Raw genomic sequence first — 20,262 nt, forward strand, 5'->3', positions numbered from 1 at the left:
TAAGTAACTTCAAGTAGCATAACTGCAAGGCAGAAAATACCAAACATTTTTTAAAGGACTACAAAAAACCCCAGCACCCCAAAATCATATAATTTGCAACATCCAACATTTGGTCAATAGTTAACAGGCATGTGCAGAAGCAAGAAAATATGTCTTAAGACCAGAAAAGTCACTCAATAGAAATATACTTAGAAATAAAAGAAGATGAAATTTGTAAACAAGAAAATTTAACAAGCTATTATAAATTTTATAAAGGTGCTCAAGGAAATAAAACACAGTGAGAAGAGAAATAAAAAGTGTAAAAAATGAGGCCTAAAATGGACCTTTCAGAGATGAAATATACAATATATGAACTGGATAGAACTAACAGCAGATAAGACAATGGGAAAAAGATTTTAAAAAAGAAAGAAAGAAAGAAAATACCAGTGTATGTCAACATATAGAAATTATCCAAAATGAAGCACAGAGTGGGGGAAAAAAGATACTAAACAGAAATTTAGGCTAAATTCAAACTTTAAAAGAAAAAAGAGGGAAAGAGATACCATAGTCATAAAATAGTTAGAATGGCTAGATTAATATTAGACAAAGTAGACTTCAAAATAGATAGTATCACCAGGGATAAGGAGGACATTACATAATGATAAAGAGGTTAATTTATTAGAAAAACCACAATTCAAAATATGTATTCAACTAATAGCAAACCCTCAAATTACATGAAATAAAAATTAACAGAACTGAAAGAAGACATATATCCACAAAACTCAGCAATCAACACAATAGAAAAAAATATCAGTAAAGATATTAATAACCTTCGAAGACTTGAAACACTATAATTCACATTGTCCTAATTCACCTAAAAACAACAGAACACTGCAGCGTGCACAGAATATTTTAAAGATCATACACTGGGCCATGAAAGAATTCTCAATGAATTTATAAGCTATGAAATCCTATAGAGTTTATCATACAGATTATAAAATATATACTATAAATATTCTCAGACTGCAATTAAGTCAGAAGTCAATAATAATAAGATATATGGGAACTCTCCAAATATCCGGAAACTAAAAAATACATTTTTTTTCAACCTGTGAGTCAGAAAAGAAGTCACAAAAGAATAGATAAAACAAAGGTAGATAAAACAGCACATTAGAGTTTTAAGAATGAAGCCAAAGTAACGTTTTATAGAAATGCACAGCATTGGATACTTGTTATGAGGACAAGTAGAAAGGCCTGAAATTCAATTAACTAAACTTCTACCTCAAGAAATTAAACAGAAGAGAAAATTAAATTCAAAGAAGCAGAAGAGTGGAACTGGCAATAAAAACAGAAATCAATGAAGGAAAAAAACAGTAAAATGCAACGACCATCTGGTTCATTAAAAATATCAATAAAGTTGGTGAATTCTCAGATGAATCAAAAAAATAAAAGAGAGAAGAAAAAACTAACAACCTCAGGAATGAAAAGAAGGACCTCACCATATTTTCATTAAAAATGTAAAGTGTGTTAAAGAAATAATATGAATAACTTTATGTCAGTAAGTTTGACAACTTACATATAATGAACAAATAATTTGAAAGACAAAAATGTACCATTGCTCATCCAAGAAGAATTATAGGATATGAGTAACTCTATATTTATTAAATAAATTGAATTCATAATTTAAAATCCTTCCCCCAAAGTAAATACCATGTCCAAATACCTTCCCTGGCAAACTCTACAGAACATTTAAGGAAAAACACCAGTTCTTCACCATAAAAGTAAAGAGAAGAAGACATTTGCCACCTCCTTTTTGAGGTAAACACTACTATATTAGTGTACTAGGGCTGTCACAACAAAATGTCACAGACTGAGTGGTCAAACAGCAGAAGCTTATTTTCTCAAAGTTCTGGAGATTGGAAGTCCAAGATCCACGGGGTCTGATTTCTCCTGAGGCATCTCTCCTTGGCCATCTTCTTGTTGTCTCCTCACATCACCTTTTTCTGTGTGGCATATCCATGGTATCTCGTCCTCTTCCTACAAGGACACCTGCCCAATTGGATTAGGCACACACACCCCGTCCCCTACCTTATGATGTTATTTAACATTTAACCTTAATAACCTCTTTAAAGGTCCCATCTCCAAATGCAATCACACTGGGAATTACAGGAGAACACAATTCAGTTTCTAACAACTATCTTGATACCAACATCAAAGATATTAGAAGAAAACTACTGATCAACATCCCTCTCATAAATAGAGATGCAAAAGTCCTCAACAAAATTTGCCATATCAAATCCAGAAATATATAAAGCAATAGTCTATTGTGACCATGTGGAGGTTCATTCAAGAACATAAAGTGGGTTAACACTTGAAGAATAATCAGTGTAATTTGCTATATAAGTATATTTAAATGAAGAAAAACATATATTCATTTCAATAGATGCAGAAAAAAAATTAACAAAATTCAATTCCTATTTACTGAAAAACCCTCAACAGACTTAATCAAAGGAGTACCTCTCAACCTTTATCAACAAAACGAAAAAACCTATGGCTAACAACATTCTTAAGAGTGAAAGACTGAAGTCTTTCCCCTTAAGATTAGGAACAAGTGAAAACTCTCAGCCTTCTGCTCTTAGCACATCTTTTCAACAACATATTAGAAGTATTAGCCAGTGCTATGAGGCAAGAAAAAGAAGACAAAAAGATTGCTACAGAAAATGTACAAAATTCTTATTCAAAAATTATATAATCATCAATATAGAAAGATGAAGAATCTATTTAAAAAAGCTATTAGAAATTCTAAATAAATTTAGCAAGGTTATGGGATATGCAGTCAGAATACAAAATCAGGTATATTTCTATATGTTAGCAAGGAACAATCAAAAATTAAAATTAAATAACTTAAGAAACCTGAAATACTTAAACACAAATTTAAAACATGATTGAGACCTGTACACTGAAAACTACAAAGTGTTGCTGAAAGAAATTAACGAATATCTAAATAAATGGAGAACTACATGTTATCTTTGGGTTGGAAGACTTGACATTGTTAAGATGTCAAATCCCTGCAGTGATCTACAGATTCAATGACATCTCAATCAAAATCCCACCAGGAATTTTTTTTGTAAAAACTGATAAGATAATTCTAAAATGTATATGGAATGCAAAGGGCCTTAAGAATAGCAACAATTTTGGGGGCGCCTGGGTGGCTCAGTCGGTTAGGCATCCAACTCTTGGTGTCGGCTCAGGTCATGATCTCATGGTTTGCAGGTTCGAGTCCTGCATGGGGCTCTCTGCTGGCAGCACGAAGCCTGCTTGGGTTTCTCTCACTCCCCCCCTCTCTCTGCCCCTCCACCATTCTCACTGTCTCTGTCTCTCTTAAAATAAAAATAAACTTTAAAAAAATGCTTTAAGAATAGCAAAAATTTTGAATAAGAACAGCATTGAAAGACTTACACCCCTTGATTTCTAGACCTATTACAGAGCTGTAATAATTAAGATAATATGACACCAGAATAATAACAGATGTATAAATCAATGGAACCAAATTAAAAAGTCCAGATATAATTCTACACATATATATATATCCAGTCATTTTTAACAAAGATGCTTGGGTAATTTAATGGAGAAGGGACAGATGTTTCAAAAAGTAATTCTGAAATAACGTGGAAAGAAAAAGAAACTCAATCCTTCTGTCATATCATCTAAAAAGAGAAACAAAATAAATCAGAGATCTAAATCTAAAAACTGAACTATGAAATTTTAGAAATAAACAGGAGAAAATGTGATTTACAATTTTGCAAATGTCTTAGTACACAAACACATGAAGGATAAAAGAAAAATTGATAAACTGGATTTCGTCAAAATTCACTGTTCAATAATTCCTCAGAAGGTTTCTCTTGGTTTTATACAATCAGTCAACTTCCGTGTCATATATCATACCTTAACTTCACCTCTTTGATCCCAGTTCACTTATGTGGTTCATGACTTTGCTCAAGTTCCCTCGTCTATCTACGCTTCAGGTTCACCATCTATAGAACAGAAACACTAACAGTGCCTGTGTCGTGAGGATGTTACAATGATGGCGTTAAGAGAGCAGAAAAGCAGGAGACTGGGATTTTCCTCATCCCTCAAGCACAGCTGTATTGAGGTCAGATCACTTGGAACATTCAAGAAATCCATCTGCAGAGTGGCAAAAGGATCTCTACAGGTGGAGGGAGACAGCTTGGCAGGATTGAAGTGTGTGTATGTGAATTGGGGGAGATAAAACAGCACAGGCACAAAGGGGAGGGAACCCTCTCTGGGGAGAGACAAAAGGGAGAGAAATAAAGAGGGGTTGTAAAAGTGCAGCATCGGGTTAGCACAAGAGGAAAACCTCTCTGGACCACGGACTGGGGAACTCGAAATACAGAGAGTGCCAGTATCTTTTTTGCAAATAACCTTAGGAGCTACAACGGGGAAGGTTTGCAAGTGCACAGTTTTCTCCGGAGTGAAGCCAGGAGTCTTGGCACGCGCTCCTGGGGAGGAGTGAGCAGGCCCTGGAGTGCACAGCCTGGTGTAGTAATCTCAGGGGAGGGGGCACTGAGAGAGAACAGTCCCCTTCCCTGAGTACTCTGGGAGGAGGGTTTGTTGCCTACCCAAGGACAAAAGAACCTGCAGATACTAGCCAAAGGCCTTCTATCAGCCAGGTGGAGAGACTCTACTCTGGAACAGGGGGAAGGAGCCACACTAAGCCAGGTCCTTTAATACTTTGGATTTTGAATCCCAGCTAAGCACCTAGAAGGCACAGAAGAACCTCGGAGCAGGGCAAGCTGACCGCCCTTGTTACTCTGTGAGGACTGCCTGAATAGCGTGGGTTGAGATACCCAGTCATGGGAGGGGAGATTGGGGTCTCACCATTTTCCCCCCAACACCAACACAATGAGACTTCAGAGAGCAGCACAGCGGCCCCCAGTGGCATTAGGACACATTTACACCAAATCCTGCCCCTCTGGCTGACAACTGCTTATTTACTGGATTAAGACTGACTGACCTAATGCAGCCACTTTTCCTCCAGAACAGCACAGCCGCTGGTCCCAGGCACCAATAGTTAACTGGTTTTTCTTTTTTCTTTTCTTTTTCTTTCTTCCCTCTTCTTTTTTTGTTTTGGAATAAGATCGTGGTTTCTGATTTGTTTTTTATCAAATTCTTATTACATATATATCTCTCTTATTACATTATTTTATATATACATATATGTTATATATATCACATATGTATATACACACATAATATATGTCTATGTATAATGCATACATATGTATATACACATATACATATATATTATATATGTGTATATGTATAATTAGCTTGATGAGGCATTTTTATTCTATTCTTTTTCCACCTTTTCTCTTTCTTCTTTATTTTCCTTTATCTTTCTCTGGATTTACACTTATAGTTTTTTGATTCTCTGGTTTTCTTTTCCCCCTTTCATTTTTCTCTTCTTATGGGATCAGGTTTCCCTCCTCCTTTCCTTTGTATTGCAGGGTTACTTCAACAAAAAATCAAAACACATCTGGTTGAAGGTTCAAACCTTACACCACTATAAGCAAGGGGGATTTCTGCAGAGGATTGGCCAGGGGCACAGAGCAGCCAAACCCCAACAACAAAGTACACACAACATACACCAAAAAAACTTCCCGAAGTGCCAGGCCTTCGACAGTGTACGACCCCTTTCTAATATAGTAGTGCTCTCACATGCAGGACACAGAACAAGCTTTTAAAACATGCAAAAGACAGAAACTTAGTGAAAATGATGAAATGGGAGAATTATCTCCACAGGCAGAAAACTGCTCAAAACAGATATAAACAATATATCTGAATGAATAACTGTCATAAGACTAATAGCTGGGCTTGGAAAAAACAATAGAAGACACCAAAGAAACTCTTGCTGCAGAGATCCAAGACCTAAGAACTAGTCAGGATGAATTTTTAAAATGCTATAACTGCAAAATAAACTAGAAACAATGACAGCAAAGATGGAAGGAGAAGAGAGAATAGGTGAAATAGAAGATAAAATTATTGAAAATAATGAAGCTGAAAAAAAGAGAGAAGGGAAATTACTAGATCATAAGAATTAGAGAACTACGTGATTCCATGAAATGAAACAATATCCATATCATAGGAGTCCTCAGCACACACACACACATGCTCTTGCTCTCTCAAAATAAATAATCATTTAAAAAAAAAAGAACCTCTACAAATGAAAAAGAAAAAATCAGACTACTTAATAGAACAATGGGAAAAGTGAACAGCTAACACAGATAAAAGAATAGATAAGGAAGGATATCCAAGTGGCCAATATTCATGAAAAAGTACCTAACTTCAATAATCAACAGGGAAACTTAAAATCAAAAGGTAATGTTACTGCACAGACACTAGGTTGACAAAATGAAAAACACAAATTATACAAATAAGTTTTGATGAGGATGTGGAGCAACTGAAACTTTCAAACACTGCTGGTGGATTAAGCACCTTGGAAAATTGATAGGTGCCAGCGACTACACCTTAACAGATGTGTCCTTTATGAACCAGCAATTTTACTCCTATGTATATATCCCCAACATAAACAAGCATATATATTCACCAAAAGATATTTACAGGGATATTCATAGCAGTACCATTTGTAATAAAGACTACTAATACCGTGTTTATTTAAAATAGAATGAATAAACTGTAGTATATCTGTTGAATATGGAAACCACATACATACATGAAGTAAAAGAAATTGGACTCAAAAAAGTACATAAAATGTGATTCCATTTACATAAAGTTCAAAAGCAGGCAAAGTTAAACTATGGTATTAGAAGTAAGAGCAGTAGTTATCCTTTAAGAAAAAGACTAAAAAAGTACACTAGGATTCTGGTAACATCCTGCTTCTTGGTCTGAGCATTCATTACACAAGGTACAGTTTCTTTGTGAAAATTCATTGAGCTTGTACGCTTACGAGTGCTTTATCATATGTATATAAAATAAACCATATCAGTATGGTATTTTATTGTATTTCAACAAAAATACAAGGAAAAAAGATAAGCTAGAAGCTGGGAGAGGATTTTTGACCTATGTATCAAAGATAGCTTATTAGCTATAAAATACAGAACATACAAATTTTTTTAGAAAGCAAAAAAAGAACATAAAATTCAGATGAAATGAAACAGCCTAATAAGTAGAAAAGATGACAACCTTGCCAGCATTCAGAAAAATGTACATTAAAATAGTGTGTTACCACTTTAACTCGTCAGCTGGGAAAAGTTACTAAAATGGATAAAAGTCACTATTGAGGAGGGTTTAGGGAAATAGACTAAAGGGAAAGTAAATTGAAATAGTATCAATCCCCTTCAATGTACATAAAATTTACCCAGAAATCCCTCCTCTATATATCTCTGATAAAGATATTCTCATGCATGTAAATACTGACAAAAGAACAAGGGTGTTTGCTGTAGGGCTGTTTGGGACAAAAAAGTCAGGGGGGAGAAACCAAGTGTCCTACAATTATGGGACAATTAATAAATTAAGACATTCATAAGATGGAAATCTAATAGACTATCCTAAATTTCCCTGATTTCTATCCCACTGCCCTTTCAAAGGCTTTCAAACTTGATAAAGCTACTGAGTCTCAACAGTTTGTGAGGTATAGCACAATAAGTTACAAATAGTAATCAAATAACTAAAATTGCAGGTCATATGTTCATATCAGAAGTAAAGTTATGAGTTTAATAGTATCATTTTGTTAACAGCTGCCTGACAGAAGAGGTTGTGGTTTCGATGCCCTGTGGAACATTAATCACTTTTATTTCTAATTCAGCAAACTTACTTCGAAATGCTTTCCCTAATAGACAATACATAACCTGTTTCTCAAAACGTTCTTTCAACCAGCACTACTCCCTGACTATTTAATGAGCTGAATAAATTACTTGAGACAGCTTTTTTCTGTATTTGTAAAGATTTTCCTCTAATACCATGTAGCTAAATGAAGTGACACTTGAATGCAGAGTGAGTTTTCAAGCATATAGGATTTTAACCTTCAGAAAAAAGGGATTGCGTCTCCTTGTCTACTAGGCTTTTGAGACTTTTGTCAAATCTGAAGCCTTCAAAATTTGATCTGGATAAATGAAAAACCTTCAAGTTTACTAGACCTTGTACTTTTTAAATAACCTATCTTCTTTAGAGGAAGGCAGGACTCTGTTAAGAATTTTTTTAAAACTAAAAACCCTGCTGGATTCACTGACCCACTTTTTGTGCTTATGACAGACAGCTTCCTCTCTACTAATTTATATACAAAATGGCATTTATTGTTACAATAGCATCTTGTTGTCTAGTTAGATTTTCTATTTAATAGTCTAGTTGTCTTTCAAGAGATTCCCTTATATGATTCTACTCAAACTTATATAGGCTTGTATCAGACAATCATGATTTCACCACTGAACACCACAGGCCACTAACAAGTTCAGCCAGAGTCTCCCTCTGTAATCTCAGATGCCACGCCTTCACTCCGGAACACCATAGAACGTGCCCTTTCACAATACCTCTTGGCGCATTTGCACACTGGTGTAACATCTACTGTTAGGTTCTCTTCTCCAGGATTAACATCCCTACTTTCTTATTCCACTCCCTCCAATTCCTTTATTGTTCTACATTGGAAATAAATGTGATAACCCTTACTTCATATCTGAGAAATCCTTTACTGTAGCTTCCAGTGAGATAATTTGATAAGCTAATAAGTTTGTTTGTTTATTTATTTTGAGAGAAAGAGAGAGAGAGAGAGAGAGGTTGGGAGAGAGGGAGAGAGAGACTTCAAAGCAGGCTCCATGCTGTTAGCACAGATCCCAACTTGGGGCTTGATCCCATAAACCAAACTGTGAGATTATGACCTGAGCCGAAATCAAGAGTCGGACACTTAACTGCCTGAACTACCCAGATGCCCCCACAGGATGCTATTCCGACTCTAACACACAACCTGGGACCTGTTTTTTTCAACCTCCCTGGAAGCTTTTGGGATTTTCCCCTGTGTTTGGAAAGTTTGCAGTAATGTTCCTTGATGTGGTATCTCTTTTTCCTTTTGTTTTGCTAGGACTGGAACTCATTCTCAAATCTAGAAACTCATGTCCTTCAGTCTGGGAATTTTTCTTTAGTAAGTAGCTCCTCAATCTTTTTTTTTTTTTTCTGAATCCCTATTAGTTATATGCAGGCTATCTTGGATTCATCCTCTGATCTTATCTTTTCTATCTCTTTATCCTATTTTCTGGAAGATATGTCTAACTTTATATCCATTTCTGATATTTATTTCTGTTAATAGTTGCCAAATTTCTAACAGCTCTTTTTTTGCACATTATTTTTTATTAAAGTGTATTTAATTGAAGTATACAATATTATATTAGTTTCAGGTGTACAAAGTGGTGATCCAACATTTATAAACATTATGAAATGATTGCTGTGATAAGTCTAGCCACCACCTTTTACAATACAAAGTTTTTATGTATTATTATGGTTTTTTTCAACTTCATATATAGTTTATTGTCAAATTGTTTTCCATATAACACCCAGTGCTCTTCCCCACTCTTCTTGTTTATTGGTTGGTCCTTGTTTTGAGGATCCTGTTCACATTTCTTGGTGCAGTACTGTCTCTTAGTTCTCTGAGCATATTAATTATAGTATTTACTTATTTGTTTTCTACCTGCATTGTCTCTGAATTCATTCTTTTCCTGTTTGTTTATTTTACTTGAAGGCTTTCCTTAGATATCTATCTGGTGACCTTTGGCCATTCATTCATGCATAACACTAAAATATTAAGAAGGTGTTTAAGACCTGTGTGTGTGTGTGTGTGTGTGTGTGTGTGTGTGTGTCTTTGACTAATAGTAAGTAGTCCTTGTTATGAAAACTCGGAGAGGGAGACACACATACATTGTCCTTTAACTGAGGACTTCCCAAAGTCTGCAGACCTTTTCTCAGAAAAGCCAATTTCCCCAGAGATAAATCCTCTGATTTCCTGCCTAGGGTGTGTAAACCTGGCTGCTAGCATTATTGAGAGCTGAGTGGAGGAAAAAGGACAGTTGACAGGAAGGAAGGAGGGAGAGTCTTAACCCTGTGCTAAGCACAAACTTTCTACTTCTCCATTTTCAGTCTAGCAGCCCACTTCTGTCCCAGTCCAGCCCACCACCAAACCAAACACTCCTCCACCTCCACCTCTACAGAGCAATCCTCCTGTCCTTAGTCAAGGTAAGAAAAGAACATTTATCTTGCATCTAGAAAATTCTAATACTACAGACATTCAATAATTTTTCTGTTTCACTCAGTACCTTCAGTTCCTGAATATTTCTTAGTTCTAATGCACAAATCTAGCTATTTCTTATTTGCAGCTTCTCCTACCCCATCCTTTTCTGGAAGTTGGGTTTCTTCTCCTCTGCTCTGCTAAAGTCATCACCCATTTGCTTTCCATCTTCCAAATTTATTCTCCAGAATAGATCACATACATGTTCACAAATCAGTCTACAACAGGTATAAAAAGATCGAGATCATACCATGCTTATTTTCAGATAACAGCACTATGAAACTTGAAGTCAATGACAAGAAAAAATTTGGAAAGCTCTCAAATACATGGAAGTTAAGAACACCGTACTAAAGAATGAACAGAATAACCAGGAAATTAAAGAAGAAATAAAAAATACATGGAAGCAAATGAAAATGAAAACACAATAGTTCAAACCCTTTGGGAATGCAGCAAAGGCAGTCCTAAGTATATTGCAATTCAGACTCATCTCAAAAAGCAAGAAAGGTCCCAAATACACCTAAACATGTCCCTACCTTACACCTAAACAAACTAAGAAGAAAAAGCAAATAAAGCTTAACACCAGCAGAAGAAGGGAAATAATAAAGATTAGAGAAGAAAAAAACAATATTTAAAAAAGGCAGTAGAACAGATTAACAAAACTAAGAGCTAGTTATTTGAAAGAATAAACAAAATTGATAAACCAATAGCCAGACTCATCAAAAAGAAAAGAGAAAGGACTCAAATAGATAAAATCACATTTTGTATCACAACCCACATCACAGAAATACAAACAATAATAAGAGAATATATTAAAATTATATGCCAACAAACTGGACAATCTGGAAGAAATAGACAAATTCCTAGAAACTCACACTACCAAAACTGAAAAAGGAAGAAGCAGAAAATTTGAACAGATCCATAACCAGCAAAGACACTGAATCAGTAATTAAAAATCTCCCAACAATGGGCACCTGGGTGGTTGAGTTGGTTGTGTCCTGCCCGAATCTTGGTTTTGACTCAGTTCATGATCTCATGGTTCATGGGTTCAGGCCCCAAGTTGGGTTCTGTGCTGACAGAGTGGACCCTACTTGGGATTCTTTTGGGATTCTCTCTCTCCCTCTCTCTGCCCTACTCACACTCTCTTTCTCAAAATTAATAAACTTAAAAAAAAATCAGGGCACCTGGGTGGCTCAGTTGGTTGAGCATCCAAATCTGGCTCAGGTCATGATCTCACAGTTTGTGGGTTCAAGCTCCGTATTGGGCTCTGTGCTGACCTCTGTCTCAGAGCCTGGAGCCTGCTTTGGATTCTGTGTCTCTTTCTCTCTCTGACCCTCCCCTGTTCATGCTCTGTTTCTCAAAAGTAAATAAAAAATGTTTTAAAAAAATCTCCCAACAAATAAGAGTCCTAGGCCAGATGGTTTCCCAGAAGAATTCTACCAGACATTTAAAGAAGAGTTAATAACTATTCTTCTCAAACTGTTTCAAAAAAAATAGAAATGGAATAAAAGCTTCCAAACTCATCCTACGAGGCCAGCATTACTTTGATTCCAAAAACAGACAAAGACCCTACTTAAAAAGAGAAATTAAAGCCAGTATCCCTGATGAACCTGGATGCAAAAATTCTCAACAAGATACTATCAAATTGATTTCAATAGCACATTAAAAGAATTATTTATCATGATCAAATGGAATTTATTCCTGGGGCTGCAGGGCTGTATCAATATTTGCAAATCAATCAATATGACACACTACATTAACAAAAGAAAGGAGAAGAACCATATGATCCTGTCAATAGATACAGAAAAAGCATTTGATAAAATACAGCATTCATTCTTTATAAAAACCCTCAATAAAGTAGGGATACACAGAACATATCTCAACATCATAAAGGCCATATACAAAAGACCCATAACTAATATCATCCTCAATGGGGAAAAACTGAAAGCCTTCCCCCTACAGTCAGGAACAAGACAAGGATACCCACTCTCACCATTACTATTTAACATAGTACTGGAAGTCTTGGCCTGGGTAGTCAGACAACAAAAGGAAATAAAAGGCATATAAATTGGCAAGGAAGAAGTCAAACTTTCAGAATTTGCAGATAACATGATATTCCATGCAGAAACCCTGAAAGAATCCACAGAAAAATTGCTAGAACTGATACATGAAATCAGCAAAGTAGTAGGATATAGAATCAACACGCAGAAATTGTTGCATTTCTATACACCAATAACAAAGCAGCAGAAAAGGAAATCAAGGAATCAGTCCCATTGACAACTGCACCAAAAACATGAAGATACTTAGGAATAAACCTAACTAATGAGATAAAAGATCTGTACTCTGAAAACTAAAGAACATTTATGAACAAATTGAAGAGAACACACAGAAATGGAAAAGCATTCTATGCTTTGGGATTAGGAGAACAAACATTGGTAAAATATCTACATGTTTAAGGTAATCCCTATCAAAATACCATCAGCATTCTTCACAGAGCTAGATCAAATAATCCTAAAATTTGTAGGGAACCACAAAAGACCCCTAATAGCCAAGGCAATCCTGAAAAAGAAAAACAAAGTTGGAGGCATCATGATTCCACACTTCAAGGTATATTACAGAGCCACAGTCATGAAGAGAGTATGGTACTGGCATAAAAACAGACATACAGATCAATGGCATAGAATAGAAAACCCAGAAATGGACCCACAAACGTATGGCCAACTAATTTTCAACAAAGCAGGAAAGAATACGCAGTGGAAAAAAGTCTCTTCAACAAATGATGTTGGGAAGACTGGAGAGCAACATGCAGAAAAATGAAACCAGACCACTTATTTACACCATATACAAAAATAAATTCAAATTGGGTCAAAGACCTAACTGTGAGACAGGAAACCATCAAAATATGAGAGGAGAACACAGGCAGCAACCTCTTTGACTTTGCCATCGCAACTTTCTACTAGACACGTCTCCATAGGCAAGAGGAACAAAAGCAGAAATGAACTACTGGGGCTTCATCAAGGTAAAAAGCTTCTGCACAGTGAAGGAAACAGTCAATACAACTAAAAGGCAGCCTATGGGATGGGAGAAGATATTTGCAAATGACATATCTAATAAAGGGTTAATATCCAAAATCTATAAAGAACTGATCAAACTCAACACCCCCAAAATAAACAACTCAGTTAAGAAATGAAGACATGAATGTCTGACACTCTTCTAAAAATGACATCCAGATGGCTAACAGACACATGAAAAGATGTTCAACATCACTCAGTATTAGGGAAATACGAATCAAAACCACAATGAGATACCACCTCACACCCGTCAGAATGGCTAAAATTAACAACACAAGAAACAACAGGTATTGGCAAGGATGCAGAAAAGGGGCACTCTCTTGCACTGCTGGTAGGAATGCAAACTGGTGCAGCCCTGCTGCAAAACAGTATGGGGGTTCCTCAAAAGACTAAAAATAGAACTACCCTAAGATCCAGCAATTGCATTATTAGGTATTTACCCAAAGGATACAAAATACATATTCAAAGTGGTACATGCATCTCAATGTTCACAGCAGCATTATCAACAATAGCCAAACTATGGAGAGGGCCCAAGTGTCCACTGACTGATGAATGGATAAAGAAGATGTGGTATATACAAACGGTATATTACTCAGCCATCAGAAAGAATGAAATCTTGCCATTTGCAAGGACATAGATGGAACTAGAATATATTATGCTAAGCAAAATTAGTGAATCAGAGAAAGTCAAATATATGATTTCACTTATATGTGGCATTTGATAAACAAAACAGATGGACAGATATATGGGAAGTGGGAAAGAGAAGATAGGAAAACAAACCACCACAAGAGATTCTTAATGATAGAGAATAAACTGAGAGTTCATGGAGGGGGGTGGGTGGGAGAAGAGCTAGATAGGTGACAGGTATTAAGGAAGGCACTTGTGATGTAAGTGATAAATCATGGAATTCTACTTCTGAAACCAATATTACACTGTATATTAACTAACTAAAATTTAAATACATCAAATTTTAAAAATAAAGTAACTTGGTTCTTTCTCTGTCTATCTTACTGTGGATTTTATTTTTTTTAAGTTTATTTGTTTATTTTGAGAGAGAGAGAGAGACCAGGAGAGGCAGAGAGAGGGAAAGAACCCCAAGCAGGCTCCACACAGGGCTCAAACTCAGGAACCATGAGATAATGACCTGAGCAAAAAGCAATAGTTTGATGCTTAACTCACTAAGTCACCCGGGCGCCCCTTACTGTGGACTTTAAATCCATCTATATGTTTAACTTTTCAATTTTGCAAAGATACTCTTTCCTTGAGAAAAGAGATCATTCACTAGGTGGCAATAAAGAACAAAGCTATAAGTTACCATATATATTTAGAATCTAAAAAGTTCTGCCAATGAAATATATCAATTGCTACTTTCATTGTCATTTCTTGTAAGAAAACCCACTCAGTTTGGTCACATGCATAGTAATTGCAAAGGTCTTAGGTAAATGGGTGCTTCATCTATCTTTCTGTGTGCTGTTTCTGTCCTTTTCACATAACCTAAAATAAAGAAATGGGGTGTTTAGGACATAAAATAGGAAAGAAACTGATTCAAAATTATATTTTCTAAAGACATCAGTAAAATTTATAATTTGATCATATTGTTTAGTAGAAGGTCAGAAGATAATCGAAAGAACTGTTAGTGCATAGTTATCTCAAAAAAAAAAAAAGCACCCAGATTAAAAAAAAATCAAGTTACACAAAATGGAATAAATAATCCTAAACAGTAATCATAGAAATGGAAGAGAAAAGGAAACTCAAGATATCATTTCATAACAACTAAATTACCTTTCCTCTTGGTGTGATAACACCAAATATGGTGAGGTTACAGTAGAATTGGTATAATCCTGGCAATATGATTAACCTTTTCCAGAAAATAATTTGGCAATAGATAGTAAAAGCAGTACAAAATTCTTGGGATTCCTGGGTGACTCCATCGGTTGATTTCGGCTCATGTCATGATCTCATGGCTTCATGAGTTCGAGCCCCACATCAGGCTCTGCACTCTCAGTACACAGCCTGCTAGGGATTCTCTCTCTCCCTTTATCTCTGCACCTTCCCCACTTGCACTGTCTCTCTCTCAAAAAAAAAAAGCAATACAAAATTCAGACCCATTAACTCAAGGAGCCCAATCCTGGGAGTTTATCCTAAGGAAGAAATTCAACCAAAGAATAAAATCTGTAAATATTAACATGTTGTCAATAGTAATGTGTATGATGGAAGAAAAGAAACTGGAAACAACACGTGCTTGGATAAGTAATATCACAGTGAGAAAGAAAGCTGCCTCCATGTCTTTCAGAATGGAGACAGGACCAGAAGGACTTCTGGAGTCACAGGTGGAGCAGCAGAGAAGCGGCCCAGCGAGGACAGCCCGATGAGAGCACTGGCCCCGCCCTCCAGTCAAGGGAGTTAACACTGATGACAAGGAGGGTAGTCTGGAAGAGGGGCCAGCAGCCGAGCCAACCACGGAAAGGATGAGGAAAGAAATGGTCAAAACTGACGGCAGGCTGCTAATGACAAAATGGATCACCTGAGACAGTGGCATCTCACTTCAACACTGTGTTTGTATTATATTATATGCCAAAAGCCTTCCTTGTGTTTCTGTGCTCATTTGTACTTTCCAAATTCTCTGCAGTAAATATATATATTGTATTTATTATTAAATATGATTATATATTACATATGGTATACATGTAACATATTATTTAGAACATTGGGAAAATGTTCTGTGGAAAGAGTAAAATAAAACAAGAATCTGTTCCTTGCTACTCTCCGTGTGACAGCTTGTTAGAAATGCAAAATCTTGTGCTCGCTTCAGCAGCACATGTACTAAAATTGGAACGATGCAGAGATCGGCATGGCCCCTGTGCAAGGATGACATGCAAATTCTTGAAGCGGCCCATATTGTTTTGACAATAAATTATATTTAAAAAAAGAAATGCAGAGTCTTGGACTCCTGCACAGACCCAGTGAGCCAGAATCTGCAGGTTAACCAATGCACAGTGGTTCCCACGTGTATTTATAGTCTGGAAGCACTGATCTGGCTCCTTCCGCCCCACATCCCCCAAAGTGTGCGAGGCATGAGAACCTACCAGACTGTGCTGTGGCCTTCCTTGGTGAAGACATGTTGTCCCCATGCCCGCATTAGATGGATAAAAGGCCTCTGCAGGTACTGAGCCTTGTGCCTTGAGAGTCAGGCAGAAGTTCTGGTTAGTACCCTGGGGCCGGCGCACAATTGTTGTTCACCTGGTCAAACACACAATGCAAAGGAATTTCTATTAGAATATTACTGATATTTACTCAGTCAACGTCACTCAATGATGTAATTCTTTGAATGCTACACTAATGCTAAAGTAGGTGTTGGAGTTTCAATATTGAATGGGTAAGAGTTAACTACACAGCCTGTCTTCAAGTAGTTCATGTTCAATCTGTAAGAAGTCCTCAGATAGAATAAGCACGTCTTCTTTTCTAATCTTTGCCTGTAAAAGAAAGAACTGGAAGATCATGTTACATTACTCCCTCTGGTTAAAACCTAGAGTACGTTTTGTTTGGCAACTTCTCTACCAGCTACCTGCAAATGATATGGGATTGCTGTAATATGAATCTAAAAGTTAATGTTTTGAAACATACATATTTCATCTTTTTAATGTTCATTTTTGAGAGAGAGAGAGAGACAGAGTGTGAGTGGGGGGAGGGGCAAAGAGAGAGGGAGACTCAGAATCCAAAGAAGGCTCCATGCTCTGAGCTGACAGACCAACGAGGGGCACAAACTCACAAACTGCGAGCTCACAACCTGAGCAGAGGTTGAACAGTTAACAAACTGAGCCACCCAGGCACCCCGGAAACACACATATTTTAGAATTTTGAGATACAGAATGTTAAGAAAGATTATTTAAAACACATATAGAAGGCAAAAAGGTAGGTGGCATGTCCTTTTGGTGTTATGAGGTTGATCTTTAATAAGTCCTTCCGTGGATTATTCAATTATGTAGAGAATTGTAACTACAACCCATTGTTTAAGTCCTAGACTTAGTAACATTACATGTCAACCTACAGAATCTTTTCTACAACATCAGAGACAGCATCAGAGATTATCATCCATTGCCCTGTCAGACAGTAAACCAAGCTTTCTAAATCTAACCTAGAGTTTCTTATTCTAACATTCACTCCAAATGCTGGCACAAGGCAGGAAAAAGAACTAAAGGTATTCAGATTGGGAAGGAAAAAATAAAACTGTCTTTATTCACAAGAGTAAGATTTGTGTGCATAATTATACCTCAATAAAACTGATTTTTAAAGCCATAAAAAGATAATCTGCTTCAGTAAGAGTAAAATAAAACAGAGGTCATTATTCTAAATGATTTAAAGATCAAGTTATTAATGGAAGTTTTAACATTATAGATGCTGGCGAGGATGTGGTGAAACAGTTACCCTCCTACACTGTTGGTGGGAATGTAAACTGGTGCAGCCGCTCTGGAAAACAGTGTGGAGGCTCCTCAAAAAACTATCGATACAACTCCCCTCTGACCCAGCAATAGCACTGCTACGGATTTACCCAGGGGATACAGAAGTGCTGACGCATAGGAGCACATGTACCCCAATGTTCACAGCGGCACTTTCAACAATAGCCAAATCATGGAAAGAGCCTAAATGTCCATCAACTGATGAGTGGATCAAGAAGATGTGGTATATATATACAATGGAGTACTACATGGCAATGAGAAAGAATGAAATCTGACCATTCGTAGCAACGTGGATGGACCTCGAGGGAGTCATACTAAGTGAAATAAGTCAGGCAGAGAGGGACAGACACCATATGTTTTCACTCATAAGTGTAATAGGAGAAACTTAACAGAGGACCATGGGGAGGGGAAGGGGGGGAAAAAGAGTTAGTGAAGGGGAGGGAAGCAAATCATGAGAGACTCTTGAACACTGAATACAAACTGAGGGCTCAAGTGGGAGGGGGGAAAGAGAAGGGGCATGATGGACATGGAGGAGGGCACTTGTGGGGGATGAGCATTGGGTGTTATATGGAAACTAACTTGACAATAAACTATTTTTAAAAAAGAGCTGTTAGCCACCAATCAAAGAAAAGATAGAACTGTTACTCCTTCACGGGTCCTTTTACCACCTTGTTTGTATTATAAAGCACTGAAATTCACTTGCTCAGTCACATGCAACCCAGGGAATGACACAGTTGCCATGAGCCACACTCTGAGTAAATACTTTTTCAATTATTAGAATGGCATTATTAAAAATAACTACTTACTAAAAACATTTGAAAATGACTTCATTGCCAAGATGCTATTTAGGTGCCAAGATAAACAGTCTTCTACTGTTCGTTTCATCCATGACACAACTTGCTTTGGAATCTTCCCTCAAACCTCCTGAACATCAGGTCCATCTGTCTGTCCATCTGTCTGTTCTTCCTTTTGTCTTCCCTCTTCCCTTCCTCTTGCTCTTTGGGAAATATGCCAGTAATTACATGAGAGTATCTGCCTATTTGAAAATATATAATTCCGGTACCTTCAGTCAATAGACATTGGCTTGTATACCCCCAAGGAACTATTCATTTATAGGGTACAGCTGAGCCTTTCCATAACTGAGATTATGTCAGTCACAAACATATACGCATTACATAGGTGTGCAGACAAGAGTTGACATAGCAGGCCTTAGGCTGTTACACTTAGAAAAGCCTACTTGCAAGGCTGGCCCTTGGTTGTCATCTGGGAACTTGCCTGGCAAAACTTTCTCTAAATGAGAAGCGTGACTCCCTGTGCCCACACAGCATAAGTGACATGGTGTACGCTGGACATCTGCTTGCTTTCTGGACACCTGGGATTTCAGTGACCACCATCAGTCACACAACTACTGTGTGCCTTCATGACTGACCCCCAAGAAAGATCCTCAATTCCCAGCCTCAGCTGAGCATCCTGGGTAGACAACACTTCACACAAGGTGTCACAATTTGTTGCTGGGGGAATTAAATACATTCTGTGTGACCTCACTAAGAGTGGACTCTGGAAAGCCTGCACTTGGTTTCCTCCTGCAAAAGACTGAATGTTTGTGTCCCTCCAAAAATTCATATGTTGAAACACTGATCCCAAGGTGATGGTATTTGGAGGTTGGGTCTTTGGGAGGTAATTAGGTCTTGAGATTGGGACCCCATGAATGAGATTAGAGCCCTTAGAGGAAGCAGAGAGCTCTCTTTCTACCAGTGAGAACACAACAAGAAGAAGGCAGTCTGCAACCTGGAAGAAAGTCCTCATCAAAACCTGACCATTCTGGCATCTTGAGCTTGGACTTTTAGTGCCCAAGACTGTGAGAAAGAAATGTTTGTTGTTTAAGCTACTCAGTTTTTGGTATTTTGTTGTAGCAGGCTGAAGTTACTCAGACAAAACTGGTACTGAGAAGTGGGGGTGCTGCTTTAACAAATACTTGAAGCAAGAGCACTTTGCAACTGGGTAGCGGGTAGAGGCCAGAAGAGGTTCAAGGTGCAGGCTAGAAAAAGCCTACACTGCCACGAAAGGACATTTAAAGGCAATTCTGGTGAGAGCTCAGGAAGAAAAGAACAGTGCTACAAAGTTTCCATTTTCTTAGAGAATACATAAGTAACACAAACAGAATTTTAGAAATATGGGTGGTAAAGGTGATTCTGAGGAGGTCTCAAGCTAAAAGGAGGAACATGTCACCGTACAATGGTAAAGGGTCAAGGGGAAAAGGTGGACAACATATGTGAGCAGGTAGAGAATTTAAGTAGAGTGACAGAAACTACTTTAAAAAGTCAAATGGAAATGCTAGAAAAAGAAAATTATATCAAAGATGAAGGATTTCTTAGATGGATCTATTAAAGACTGAACACAGCTGAAGAAAAAAACTACAAGCTTGAAGACAGGTAAATAGAAATGACCC

General features: G+C 37.1%; 1 protein-coding gene and 1 non-coding gene across 7 annotated transcripts in view; one reads left to right on the forward strand and one right to left on the reverse strand.

Moving 5' to 3' along the window:
• Nucleotides 1-16,594, reverse strand: part of PTPN20 (protein tyrosine phosphatase non-receptor type 20) — a 97,493-nt gene extending 80,899 nt beyond the window's left edge. For all 6 annotated transcript variants that reach the window (XM_029932080.1, XM_029932081.1, XM_029932083.1 and 3 more), the window contains exon 1: nt 16,443-16,594. In XM_029932080.1, coding sequence (XP_029787940.1) covers nt 16,443-16,476 — 34 coding nt within the window. In that variant the 5' untranslated portion in view covers nt 16,477-16,594. The remainder of the gene's footprint in view (nt 1-16,442) is intronic.
• Nucleotides 16,156-16,259, forward strand: LOC115286124. The gene has a single exon (XR_003905881.1). It is a non-coding gene; the product is annotated as a U6 spliceosomal RNA (small nuclear RNA).
• Nucleotides 16,595-20,262: the final 3,668 nt, after the last annotated feature.

This window comes from Suricata suricatta, chromosome 2 (assembly GCF_006229205.1).
Source record: "Suricata suricatta isolate VVHF042 chromosome 2, meerkat_22Aug2017_6uvM2_HiC, whole genome shotgun sequence".
In the NCBI taxonomy this organism is placed as follows: domain Eukaryota; kingdom Metazoa; phylum Chordata; class Mammalia; order Carnivora; family Herpestidae; genus Suricata; species Suricata suricatta.